General features: G+C 39.9%; 1 protein-coding gene across 1 annotated transcript in view; it reads right to left on the reverse strand.

The window, feature by feature from the left end:
• Positions 1–14,634, reverse strand: part of ANO4 (anoctamin 4) — a 307,889-nt gene that overhangs the window by 204,402 nt on the left and 88,853 nt on the right. The window contains 1 exon segment of the mRNA XM_043491471.1: positions 8,377–8,487. Coding sequence (XP_043347406.1) covers positions 8,377–8,487 — 111 coding nt within the window.

Raw genomic sequence — 14,634 nt, forward strand, 5'->3', positions numbered from 1 at the left:
CTTATTTTAAAAATTATAAAAATTCCAATGATACAGAAGAACCTCAGAGTTATGGACACCTCAGGAATGGAGGTCGCCCATAACTCTGAAATGTCTGGTTTCAGAGCGATAGCCGTGTTAGTCTGTACCAGCAGAAAAAACGAGGAGTACTTGTGGCACCTTAGAGATTAACAAATTTATTTGAGCATAAGCTTTCGTGGACTAAAGCCCACTTCATCAGATGTATGCAGTGGAAAATACAGTAGGAAGATGTATATACATACAGAGAACATGAAAAAAATGGGGGTTGCTATACCAACTCTTAACGAGACCAATCAATTAAGTTCTATTTCCCTATGCTAATTTTTCCCCTATTGTTACTCACACTTTCTTGTCAAATGTTTGAAATGGGCCATCCTGATTATCACTTTTTTTTCCCTCCTGCTGATAATAGCTCACCTGAATTGGTTGGTCTCGTTAAGAGTTGGTATGGCAACCCCCATTTTTTCATGTTCTCTTTATGTATGTATATATATATATATCTCATAAGAACAAAAGATTGGCCATACTGGGTCAGACCAAAGGTCCATCCAGCCCAGTATCCTGTCTAATGACAGTAGCCAATGCCAGGTGCCCCAGAGGGAGTGAACCTAACAGGTAATGATTTAGTGATCTCTCTCCTGCCATCCATCTCCACTCTCTGACAAACAGAGGCTAGTGACACGATTCCTTACCCATCCTGGCTAACCACCATTAATGGACTTAAGCCCCATGAATTTATCCAATTCTCTTTTAAACTCTGTTATAGTCCTAGCCTTCACAACCTCCTCAGATATGGAGTTCTACAGGTTGACTGTGCGCTGAGAGAAGAACAACTTCTTTTTATTTATTTTAAACCTGCTACCCATTAATTTCATTTGGTGGCTCCTAGTTCTTATAGTATGGGGACAAGTAAATAACTTTTCCTTATTAACTTTCTCCATACCACTCATGATTTTATACATCTCTATCATATCCCCCCTTAGTCTCCTCTTTTCCAAGCTGAAAAGTCCTAGCCTCTTTAATCTCTCTCATATGAGACCTGTTCCAAACTCCTAATCATTTTAGTTGCCCTTTTCTGAACCTTTTCTAAGGCCACTATATCTTTTTTGAGATGAGGGGACCACATCTGTACTCAGTATTTAAGATGTGGGAGTACCATGGATTTATATAAGGGCAATAAGACATTCTCTGTCTTATTCTAATGACAGGTTTCAGAGTAGCAGCCGTGTTAGTCTGTATTCGCAAAAAGAAAAGGAGTACTTGTGGCACCTTAGAGACTAACAAATTTATTAGAGCATAAGCTTTCGTGAGCTACAGCTCACTTCATCGGATGCTTATGCTCTAATAAATTTGTTAGTCTCTAAGGTGCCACAAGTACTCCTTTTCTTTCTGTCTTATTCTCTATCCCTTTTTTAATGATTCCTAACATCCCATTTGCTTTTTTGACTGCCGCTGCACACTGCGTGGACGTCTTCAGAGAATGATCCACGATGACTCCAAGATCTTTCTCCTGATTAGTTGTAGCTAAATTAGCTCCCATCATATTGTATGTATAGTTGGGGTTATTTTTCCAATGTGCATTACTTTACATTTATCCACATTAAATTTCATTTGCCATTTTGTTGCCCAATTACTTAGTTTTGTGAGATCTTTTTGAAGTTCTTCACAGTCTGCTTTGGCCTTAATTATCTTGAGCAGTTTAGTATCATCTGCTAACTTTGCTACCTCACTGTTTACCCCTTTCTCCAGATCATTTATGATTAAGTTGAATAGGACTGGTCCTAGGACTGACCCTTGGGGAACACCACTAGTTATCCCTCTCCATTCTGAAAATTTACCATTTATTCCTACCCTTTGTTCCCTGTCTTTTAACCAGTTCTCAATCCATGAAAGAATCTTCCCTCTTATCCCATGACAACTTAATTTACGTAAGAGCCTTTCATGAGGGACCTTGTCAAAGGCTTTCTGGAAATCTAAGTACACTATGTCCACTGGATCCCCCTTGTTCACATGTTTGTTGACCCCCTCAAAGAACTCTAATAGATGAGTAAGACATGATCTCCCTTTACAGAAACCATGTTGACTTTTGCACAACAATTTATGTTCTTCTATGTGTCTGACAATTTTATTCTTTACTATTGTTTCAACTAATTTGCCCGGTACTGATATTAGACTTACCACTCTGCAATTGCCAGGATCACCTCTAGAGCCCTTCTTAAATATTGGCGTTAATTAGCTATCTTCCAGTCATTGGGTACAGTAGCTGATTTAAAGGACAGGTTACAAATCATAGTTAATAGTTCCACAATTTCACATTTGAGTTCTTTAAAAGCATGATCTGAGGTCTTCAGTAATACAGCCAGAGGTTATGGGTCTATTACAAGAGGGGATGGGTGAGGTTCTTTGGCCTGTGATGTGCTGGAGGTCAGGCTACACTATCGCAATGGTCCCTTCTGTCCTTAAAGTCTATGAGGCTATGAATGTTTGAAGCCCCCAGGAATTAAGCTGCTGTCCCACTGTAAGAAATCGTTAGAGAGAATCATAGACCGTCACATTTGTCAAATAGTGAACGCCATTTTAGGAAAGGAGCAGTTTGGTTTTAGAAATGGAAAAGGGGTTATTGATGGTATGTTTATCCCCAGACAGCTGGTTGAAAAGAAGGTGGAGGGAAATGTCAAGCATGGCTGGGCTTTCCTTGATTTGGAGAAAGAATCTGGCAAAGTACTTCGGTGAGATCAGATACCGCTATTACAATTCTATGGGGTACTGGAGGACCTTGTCCTGATGGTTAAGGATTTGTATGATGTTTCCATGACAAAAGTGGAGCTGTCCTTTGGTGGAACAGAGTGTTTTGAGGTGAAGGTTGGTCTCCACCAAGGATCAGAACTTAGTTCATTACTATTCATACTACTGCTGGCCCCAAAATGAATAAAGAAAACACTGAAGTCATATGGGTGACTTGTGCAGAACCAGAGATTTGTGGGAGTTGGTTAGTGGCAAAAGGAGAAGTTAACAAAGAACTACAAACAAAGCTGCTGAATTCAGGGGAAGTCTAGTGCAAGATAAGTGGACTGATTTATGATAAACATAGGCCCAGACTACTTGAGGGAAACCTAGAAAAAAAAACTACAAGACCAGCTCTTCTGTATGGATCAGAGTCCTGGGTGACCAAAGAGAGGCACTTGAGAAATCTTGAAACCATAGAAATAAGATGTCTGAGGGCAGTCAGAGGACTGACATTGCTGGACCTCATGTGGAATGATGCCATCAGGAGCAAGACCAAGGTCTGCAGTTTCAGCGAGAAGGTGCAAGAGAGGGGTCTGAGATTATATGGGCATGTACAAAGGACGGATGATGGGAATCCTGTTTAGGAGGCATTTGAGATTAGAATTCATAGGTGTAGAACAAGAGGGTGGCCTAGAAAATGGTAGATGGACACATACAGGAGGATAGAGTGGATATGGACTGAACATTAAGCCTGGAAAAGACTGATCCAGTGACCTGAGCAGAAGTAGCTAGAAAAAGGGGAAGAAAGAGATTGTCTGAGGGAATTGAGAGAGCAGTGGGTCAAACAACCATCATCCTTTATGCTGGATCCCAGAACTCACTGGCACCAGCACCATTTCTAGGCTTCTGTTAGCCAAGCATGGATGAGGCCTAAAGTAATGCACTGCTTCTGTCCATTACTATACGAGAGAAGCAGATCCAGTTATGTCAGATAGGCTGTGGCACTGATTCTGAGGTGCTGGCTAGAGGAATCCACAGGCAGAGGAGGAGGATGGTCAGGAATTCTCCTGTGTGATCTTATACTGGAATTGGAAAAGGTACAGAAAAGAACAACAAAAATTATTAGGGGTATGGAACAGCTTCCATATAAGGAGAGATTAATAAAACTGGGACTTCTGAGCTTGGAAAAGAGATGACTAAGGGGATATATAATAGACATCTATAAAATCATGACGTTAAATTAATAGGCAGTCAGTTTAAAACAAACAAAAGGAAGTATTTCTTCACACAACGCACAATCAACCTGTGGAACTCTTTGTCAGAGGATGTTGTGGAGGACAAAAGACTATAGCAGTGTTAAAAAAAAAAACTAGATAAGTTCATGGAGGATAGGTCCATCAATTGTTATTAGCCAGGATGGGCAGGAATGGTGTCTCTAGCCTCTGTTTTGCCAGAAGCTGGGAATGGGCAACAGGGGATGGATCACTTGATGATTACCTGTTCTGCTCATTCCCTCTGATACACCTGGCATTGGCCATTGTCGGAAGACAGGATACTGGGCTAGATGGAGGATTGGTCTGACCCAATATGGCCGTTCTTATTTATTGTATCTTATCTATTGTAAGAACAGCTGTACCCACTGGTGTGATGCTTGGCGATCCCATCAACAAACACCAAATGGTAAATATTAACAGAGTCAGAAATAATTAAGAATCAGATATCTTCCTGTATGAGATATTGCAGGACTAAGAAAAGGAGTACTTGTGGCACTCTAAGGTGCCACAAGTACTCCTTTTCTTTTTGCGAATACAGACTAACACGGCTGCTACTCTGAAACCCGCAGGACTAAGGAGAATCATGCTAATGAATGGTGTTTCATGATTTTCATTCTCTTTTAACCTGTATTATCAATCTGGACACTAACAAAAGTGGCCTTGTAGATATTGTTTTTGTAGATAATTTTCATTCCTTTTGAAAATTTCCATTTTTAATCAAAAAAAGAAAATTGATCTGTTTTGGATTTTTTTAGAAAAAAAAAGTCAAACACTTTCAAAATCCTCCCCCCCAAAAATTTCCTTACACATTTTTTTTTCCTGAAAATACTTATTTTGAAACCTGTTCTACTTGATACAAATAGATTTTTGAGCTAATTTTTAAAAGCATAACCCAAGGATCTTAGTCCTTTGATACATAAGCCACAAACAGCCTGCAGGGCCTTTAAACAGGGTTCCCCAAATAGCTTTTCAAGCCAAAAGAGCTGCAATTGTTGTATTATCTATGCTGATGCTCACTTTAACACAAATATATCAGAAGCACTTTTCCTGACTATCGTGGTGTGTCTGTATCAGGACTGGCAAAATTATTAGTTGCAAATAATTTCTTCTTCTGATTTTTTTGGCCCTTGTTTACATTTATGAATCACCCACAATCCAGTCATGAGGTTATGAATTTGTCCATTATTTCCTATATTTTGTTTACAGATATCGTTGGGCCCATATGTTTCTGTGAACTATTCATAAGTGCTTAGGAGTATTCACTAGTCAGATTCTGGTATTTGGTCTGCGCAATGGGACAGGTTTCTCAGACGTTATGGTTTCCGTTCTCTAATTGGACGATGTAACTTTTATAAACGTTAGCAAAGCCTTAAGAAACCTTTATAAACAGACACAAAGCCGAGGGGGGTACAGGGGATGAAATTATGACCACGCTGAAATTAATGATAAATTAATTGATTTAAACCAAGCCTGATTTCCACCCACTGTAGCTAAGTAGGCCTAAGAAATTTTAAACCATTGAAACTATTTTCTTGCACAGTAAAGAGTATTCTATTTTGTAAAGCCCCATTACTCCAGTTTTTAATATTGTTTGTTTCCTTCCTTATAAGCCACATTTATTGACTTTGCCAAATTTCTCTTATCACATTCCCACCAAGTTGTTGTATGTTTTTGTACAGTGTCTGGGGAAGCACTTCTGACATATCTTCCTACTGTATTTTCTACTGCATGCATCTGATGAAGTAGGCTTTAGCCCACAAAAGCTTATGCTCCAAATAAATTTGTTAGTCTCTAAGGTGCGACAAGTACTCCTCGTTCTTTCTTCTGAAATGTCTGTAACTTTGAATAAGTCATTTGGACTTCAGCCACTGGGGGATGGGGGTGAGTCAGGACTCTGGGCAGGGGTGGGGTCAGGGCTTCTGACCCTCAGGAGCACCAGGGCTCAGGGCTTCAGCCCCAAGAATCATAGAATCATAGAATATCAGGGTTGGAAGGGACCTCAGGAGATCATCTAGTCCAACCCCCTGAGGCTCCGTTCCCGGCTTTTGCCTGGGGGAGGGAGGGGTAAGCACCAGGGCTTGGGGCTCCCCATGATTCCCCTCCAGGTTTCAGCAGGGGTGGGGCTCACTGGGCTCTGGGCTTTAGCTACAGGGGAAGTGCTGGGACTGAAACCAGCGCTCCCCTCATAGCTAAAGCCTTGAGCCCCAGCGCCCCCCACAGGGCTGAAGCCGGTGCTCCCGAGGGTCAAAATTCTGGACTCTTCTAACTATTGTAGGAGAACTTTTAAAAGTATGGATTGTGAAGATATCATTAGAATGTTCACTGAGCAGAAATAAAGGAAAAAAAATAATACTTAGTCCTGCCATGAGTGCAGGGGATTGGACTAGATGAAATCCTATGATTCTATGTGCATGTGAAGTAAAGTAGCACCTACCTGCTACCTATGTGATTGTTTTAATTACATGTGTTTTTTGTTATTGCATTGAAGAATTTTTTAAAATATTTCTTTTCATTTCATTTTCACGGAAAACACATAGGCCAGCTGTAGGCGGCGGTGGGGAGGGAAATGGACCCTGAAGATGCTGTGCTTAGGTGTGCGTAAGGTGTAAATTTGGCCCTGACTATATCCTAATTATTTGCTATTCACACCTGACTGCAGTTAGCAAGAAAATCCTCAGATGTGTAGCCCACCTTTGCAAATTGGACTGCACTGCAAGGAGGTGGTCACACCAAGAATAGTAGGCCTAGAGAATGAACTACTCTCACTCTGAAATGAAATATGGTCTCTTCAAAGGAGAATTAAGACACAGTGATGAGGTGCATGGAGCATGCTTTGCCAATGGTGGCTGCATCTGCTCTATGGATAAATAAAGGACCTCAGTCTCCAGGGCTGTCAATCTGATCCCTTTCTGCATGAGCACTTAAATTCCTATTTATAACAAAGTTCACACTTAGATCTTATGCTCATGTCCATTCTTCTTTAAACTATTGGAACTGATGAACTAGGCATATGCTAGTGATGACTAACTACTGAATGCAGGTTAGATGCAGTCATTATTTACAAATATTTTGTTACTAAAGTCCCTTACCAAACCAACATCTCTTTTCTTTAGGAAGTGGGGATCTTTTACACCAGTTTTAATTATGTTTTAATAGGTTTTCTGGATAACCTGCACACATTATTCAGTGACACTTCGGATTGCCCAGTATAAGCACATAACCTAATAAAAGTGTCTTATTGTGTGACACATTACCTAGGGAACACGGGGAAAGGCAGCCTCAAAATAAATGAAGCTTTGAAAGGGACTATCAATATGTCTAGTCCCAAAATCCAATTTGTTTTAAGAAAAAAAAGTTTTGCAAAATCTAATATTAGTAGAAAGCTGTTGTGACTTTTAAAATACTTATTTGACAAAGCAGGAGCAGTGGAGGAAAGTGGTTAAGCATTTCCCAGAAATTTTTGCAACACTAAGTAGCACAAAGCTGCAGTGTTTGTTATTCATATTAATAACTGAAGAGAGCCTTCAATCCAGGCACTGGTACAAAAAATTAAGATACTGTACACACAATCAATCAAAAGACAGACATACCCCCACATTCTAACCCTTCCCACAGAAGTCAGCCTGCAAATTAACCACCACCTTCATTGAGTCACTGCATTCTTCTACCCACCCCTCCCTAAACACACATACAAAAAGAAATTCTGTTTACAGTGTGTCTTGATAATCAACATATTGGGGCTGCAATGGACAAAGAGGATAGGAAGCAAGTTCTACATTCAAGGATCCTCATGGAAAATGCTCCCACAGTTTAGAAAGCACATAGAGTTCAGTACAAATCTATAACATAGAAAGGGTAAGCAAGAAGATATTGATTTTAATCAAACAACGCTCTTGCTGCAATTATGCTGCACTCAGGTCTCCCCAAGAATTCATGATGCAGTCACTTGAATGGAAGATCAGATGCATGATACCTTGCATTTCTGACCAAACTAAAGAGGAACACGGGTTTTTTAATACATACTTGTACATCTTGTAGCATTTGAAGATTTAAGGAGCTGTTTTTCTCTACAGAAAATCAGAGAAGACAGCTAGTTTAAAATAAAACCTTGAATAAGGGTGATAAGGGAGTTAAAACAGCAGGGACACTGGGCCCCGAGTCTTGATTCTTGGCCACAATAGTTTTCACTATTGTTGAAATTAAATTATCCACTCAACTCTCTCATAAGTTTCCAATTTATTCACATCATTCAGTTCTCCAGTTTAACCATTCCTTCAAGTATTACTTTATTTTGATTCATTTCAGTCAGCTCTTGTACAATTTAACTGATTTTTAAAACCAAGTAGTAACTTACTTTCTTGTATTGCATTAAGAATTTCTGAAAAGTCCACATCTCTCTTCTGGACATCTGGCTTTATCGAAATTTGCATTTCCAACTGGTTACTTTGCAAGTCCTCTGTTCCTTCTGAAGAAATCGAAGAGATTGATGGAGTTTGTGACAGTTCAGCAGAAAATCCAGCAAGGGGCTTTGCGAAGAGGCAGCTGCCACAATAACTAAAGCTAGCTAATTCCCCCCCCCCCCGTCCCCACCCAAGTCAATTTTCCTACAGACCAGACCAGGTATTGTTAGATAACCCAGAATGTATTGGTTGTTCCTCCACTGAGTTAAGACAACACGGAGCATCAACAAAATCCTCTTATGTCAACTACCCACTGACATCACTGCTGAATTCCTTCACCATCCTGTATAGTTGGTTCCCCTCACCACAACACCACAAGACAAACTCCACTATGTTAAAACAAAGGGGAGAGGCATACGGACATCTCCATGCCACTACAATAAATAAGCAAAAATAAAACAAGCAAATAAAAAACAAACAAACCACCAAGCCAAATAAAGTCTCAAGACAGCAAACAGCCTATGATATACATCAGCAAGAAAAGAGCAAGGACAGCACATCACTCAGATAACAGCCCAAGATCGCTTACTTGTCAAGGTGTTGCAGTCCAGCCCCTGAAGTGCTGCAATACTGCTGTGCATTTTGAAGAGGTTTGCATGAGTCACACCTTGATGTTTTATGGCTGCCATGGTGTGAATTCTAGTGCATTTCATAATTCTGCAACACTTTATAGACTGGCACAGGCAAGCAGTCAATTTTTCAAATCTAGTTGCACATGTAACAGACATAATGTATCCATTTTGCAAGCCAAAATATCCTTTTGCATGTGCAAATTAGACAATTGGAAAAACTGACCCTCCCATGTACAGTAACACAGCTGTGTTCCAAGAGGAAGGCAACATTATTTTGGATTTTTGATGATGCACTTTGCATATAGGCTTTGGTCTGCAGACTATTTTAGCTCAGGTTAAGACTTGAGACCTGGCTATTGGACATGCAACATTTTCAAAGGAGAGCAACAAAGAGTTACAGCACTTGTGATAAGTACAAGTGACTCCTTGAGTAAGCACAACACATATCCCATGGGATTACAATGATCAGCAAAATATCACTTATAGGATTTAGGAATACATAGGTTGTTATACTGCATCAGACCATTAAATCCAATCCCCTGCTTCCATCAGTGCTAATTAGTCATGCTTCTGATTGTGATGATTTCCTTCCCCTCATACTTTGCCATGCATCAAGACAGTTGTGCACTGGTTCTGAAAATGGTGGAGAAATTCCTTCCTGACCTGTGCAGTAGTCTTTTTTTCCCCATGAAGCATGAGATGCAATTATCCCATCATTATTTTAGTTTGCATAGCGACAAACATGAGTCCTGTTGACCAAGTTATCCAGCCTGATTTTAAAGAGTGCCATACTCTGTTACCTCACTCTTTGGAAATATGAGAATCAAAGTGAATTAACTTGGTCTTTTTATTCAACAGGAAAAAGATTATACTTTTAAACTACCTCCATATATGCTCCAGTTTATTTCTTTGTTCCAGAGAGAAGACTCCACTACTGACATCAGAGGCAGTTTCCCTTGTAGAGTCAGTAAGGTAATCTGTCATTGCGGTAGCAGGAGACAACATTTATTGACAAGAACAAAAAGAGTTTCTGAAGTGTGACAGCTGATATTTCAAATAATAGCAACCTTGGGAAATCTGCAGGTGGCCTACAAGGCTAGGGACTAAGCTCTGCCCCAGAAAGAAGAGTGGATGACCTACAGGCCAGGAAAAGGTATTGCAGTCCCTGATTGAGATTTGTAAACAACTGGGATGGGGAGTAAAGAAATAAGGACTGACTTAAGTGATTTGTTCATCACTGATTTATTTCAGTTGGTGTAACAGGTAAAAAACCCTCACGTTTGACAAATTTTAAATATGTATTCCTTGTCGATATCCTCAACCAGTAGCCTAGCCTCACCCCTTAGCTAAAATTAACCGACAAATCTAAAATACTCCATCTTCCTCAGACACCTACCCTCCTCACATCTCAATTGTCACTCCCAAAAGATCAAGAAAATAGATAAGCTCTGCAGCACACCCAACAAGGGCAGAAAGAAGTAAGTTCCAAGACCCAGGGACCCTTACAGAGAACACCTAGTCAGCAGCCTCTTATCCCTTCAAAACCAAGAGAGTTCTAGCTGGAGTACTTCTGCTGATCACAACTATGGCAGCCTAACATGGGGAGAGAGAGAGAGCGGTACTCTGTTGAACAGGCCATCCTGAAACCATTTAAAGGCGCTGTAGGTCTAAACCACCTTAATCTTGCTCAAAAACTAATACACAACTGATGCTGTGCCTGAGCACTGGTGTCCTACTTCTCAGTGAGACAATCCTTCTGACAAATGGCCCACTGCATTCTGCACTAGCTTTTGTTTCTTAATGGATGCAGACAGTTCATTCCACATTAACAACATACGATTCAAATGAAGCACCACAATTTCCTCCCAGCAGTAGGAACACAAACCAGCCACCCAGTGGAGACAGCTCAGCTGGACCAGGCACCCACCAGCCACAACAAATGCTCTAATCAGGACTATGCAAATTCTTTAGTAAAGGCAAAGAAATTATTCCATGATTTTTGCTCTAGTTATCTTCCCTCTGTGTCACGTCATCTGTAAAACAAGGTGATCTTTGAGGATGAAGCCAGCAAAGAGATTGCCTAAGCACCACTCTATCGATGGTTGAGATCAAAGGCTCATACAATAATAGAATGGTACATCCAAGGGCCAATATTTTCCCTCAGTTCTGTTAAAGTGCAAGGGTAGACCATCAAAACAGCTCCCTTGCCTCTCCACAAAAGGTGTTTCCCAATCAGAACATGCAAAAGCAATGGTCAGTCCCTACCTGAGCAAAATTTCCAGTTACCCAGCCTCTAATTCCAACACAAACATTACATTCAAGACTGAACTAACAACCATTTGGCATAATCTTGTGGTCAGGATGAAAATCATGAGTAGACACAGAAGACTCATCATCCAAATTTGTTAATGTCACTAAGCATTATCAGCTACAGTACCACTATCACCACCAGGGTGTGCAACTTCCTGAGCTCAGGAAGGGACTTTTACCACATCAGGGAAATCAATACACTCAAAATATCCCCATTTTAATTCCATGTCAGGATTTGCCTACCAGATGGAATCCTGAGAAAAATTCTGGCCTCACTAAAGTCAACAGGAATTTTGTCATTTCTTTCAATGGGACCAGGATATCAGGCCCTGTATTTGATCCATTTTTGGTATGGGAGTCTCCCTGCAGTTCAGTCTGTATGCAACCAGCACAGCCACCTCACCTCCTCGCTCATCTTCCTTCAGTTCACACTGCCCTAATACCTGACTAGACTACATGAAAACCAGAACAACAGTATCATCCAGAACCCCCTGATACTTGAGTATCATCCAGCTGGGTTTCTGTAATACACACCAAATTGGAGGCCTCATCTTTTGTCAATCATCCATGATTTAATATATTGTTAACCACAATCTTGCATTCACCAAAACAAACTGAAGAGTAAGATTGTATTCATTTCACATTCACAACATAGGTCAACACCCGAGCCTTCCAAGAACTAACTACAGGTGAAATCAATGGAAAGCCTTCCTTCTCCAACATCCTTCATGCTGCAGAAAAAAAGGAAGAAAAAGCTGAATCTTGGCAGTCTCTCTCTCCTAGCCCCTTTCATGGGAGGGCTGCTGAATATGAGTTTTTGAGAGGAGGAATGGCTGAGTTACAGGCAAAATTAAACGTGTGTTTATTCTTCTCTTCCCAGGAGCATAAAGAAACTGAAAGTGGGCACTGGAGGCTTACATTGCTTGGGAGTTAATAATGAAATTAGTTTGACAGAACTCCACACACCACATCTCCCACCTGGTCTGCGGGGGTTCTAAGGTAAACTGAGATGTATGGAAGGACACATTGTTCTTTTCTGACGCAAATAAGCAGATCTTTTTAGTTGGCCATGTGTCCTGTTCCAGTCTGCTACAAAGGCAGACTTCTCTGGGCAGCTGTTGAGTATCTTTTCCCTGCCTCCAGATATCCTTAGAGAGAATCCCCCAGGCTGGCAGATATCATTGGCAAGCTATAGATGTTGGTATCCAGTATCTCAAACTAGCTCAGATTTTCCCAGGTCATTCCCTATTTGAAGCATCACCAGCCTAACTTTAGCATCTCTACTTTGTTTCAGCAATTAACTGCTACCTCATTACTGCCACAGTGTCTGATCCTCCTACAGGAAACTATAAAGGGATACTTCCTGGGTTGTTAGTAGGGAAATGGTGTTCTCTCTGCAACAATAAAATAAATACAAAAAAGTAGAAGTGGAGCAAATATTAAATTAAATTTTAAGATTTTAAAAGATAAAAGTAAGATTTGTTTTTAGTTCAATTTGACACTAGTTCAATTTAAGTGAGGTAACTGAGCACAAATTTGACATTAACACTTAAAATGCAGCCATAGCATTTCTCACCATTGTGACTATGTCTCAAAAAGCACTACAGTATTTCCATTTATTTGTTCTGAATATCCTATTTTTCTACCCTGAATTAATAATCAAATTTAAAACATTTTTCATTTTAATATGTAGGTTTGGCTCTAAATTAAAATTTTATTTTACAACCATCTTGCTTGATCTTTAAAGTATTCATAAAATAAACTGAAAACATATTAGATCAGTATGTTAAAACAAAGTGTCATTTAGGCCCAGCTCCAGCAAAGCACCTAAGCACGTGTCTACTGGTAAGCATGAGTACTCTCTTAAATTAAGCATCTGTTTAAGTGCTTTGCTGGATCAGGGCCATATTGTATAGATCATGTAGCTATTATCACAAGTAACATTTAGGAGACATGCCACACAATTCAAAAGCCCACTTTAATGCACAGTATCAGTTTTGGGCCAGATTTTCAAAAGTTTGTGCATTTTTGTATGCACACAAATTCTGATGTTCACACCTCTAGATTTGTGTGTGTGGATATAGGCATATTATGCTTTGCAGGTGAGCATCTGAGCTCAGGCATGCAGAAAAACACGTGCACACTTTTCACAAACTGGCCTAGAAATAGAGAGAACATTTTTTTATAAACGGGACCATAAAGTGAGTGTTGACATTTCTGAATGCTCAATATTTTTGAATGCATGCAGGAGAACTGAACTGATCTTTGTAATTCACTGGACCAGCCAGGTTTTCGAGAACAATACGTCTTAATTTTGCCACTTGGCTTCTGATCATTGTTTCAAACAGGAAGATTAGCTCTCCTGCTTTCTCAAACTATAATCTTTTCCACCCCAAATTGCAGTGAAATAGTCCAAATGAAAAAAAGGTTTCCTCCGAAGAGGTTTCTGCAGAGAAAAGGTTTATTGCTTTAAAGAATTCTGCCATAGAGGTAGCTGCCCAGTGACTTATCAGTTCAGTGGTTTGACTTTCTTTATCACTTTGGCATTGAACATGTAATTTTGTTATGGTTGAACTCCAAACCTGATATGGATTATGATTAGTGAATGATTGGTACGCTACATGGTAGATGGTCCTCTTTGAGGCATCTGTCTCTTTAGTCGGAAAAAATTTAGCAAGAGCAATGGAAACCCCAACATGGGTAATTATATTTTGCCTAATAAAATGCCCACTTGTAGTTTTAATTAGAGAAATTATTCTCTACATCCCCTCCTAAAATGGCCGAAACCTGTTGTACAGTTTTACTGACACAGACTAGTTGCTATATTCCACCAGAGGTGACCACATTTCAGGAGTGGGTGAATAATCCCTGTGGATGCAAAACTTTCTGAGAGTTCTTATTATATACAGCTGGGTAGATCACTTTAATACTGTAAAGGTGATGTGTAAAATCCAGATATTTTAGCAAGAGTGGTGAAGTGACCTGTAGCTCACGAAAGCTGATGCTCAAAAAATTTGTTAGTCTCTAAGGTGCCACAAGTACTCCCTTTCTTTTTGTGAATACAGACTAACACAGCTGCTACGCTGAAACCTGGTACAGATATGAAATCAATAACTTTATTTACCTACATTTTGCCATTATATTTTTTTAAAGGAATTAATCCTAAACAGACCCTCCCAATGTCTGAATTGGTGGATTGGCTTTAATGATTCACACCTTATGAATTTGGATGGAGAACATATTGGCTAATCTATCATGTCAAAAGCAGAA

Source organism: Dermochelys coriacea, chromosome 1 (genome assembly GCF_009764565.3).
Source record: "Dermochelys coriacea isolate rDerCor1 chromosome 1, rDerCor1.pri.v4, whole genome shotgun sequence".
In the NCBI taxonomy this organism is placed as follows: Eukaryota; Metazoa; Chordata; order Testudines; family Dermochelyidae; genus Dermochelys; species Dermochelys coriacea.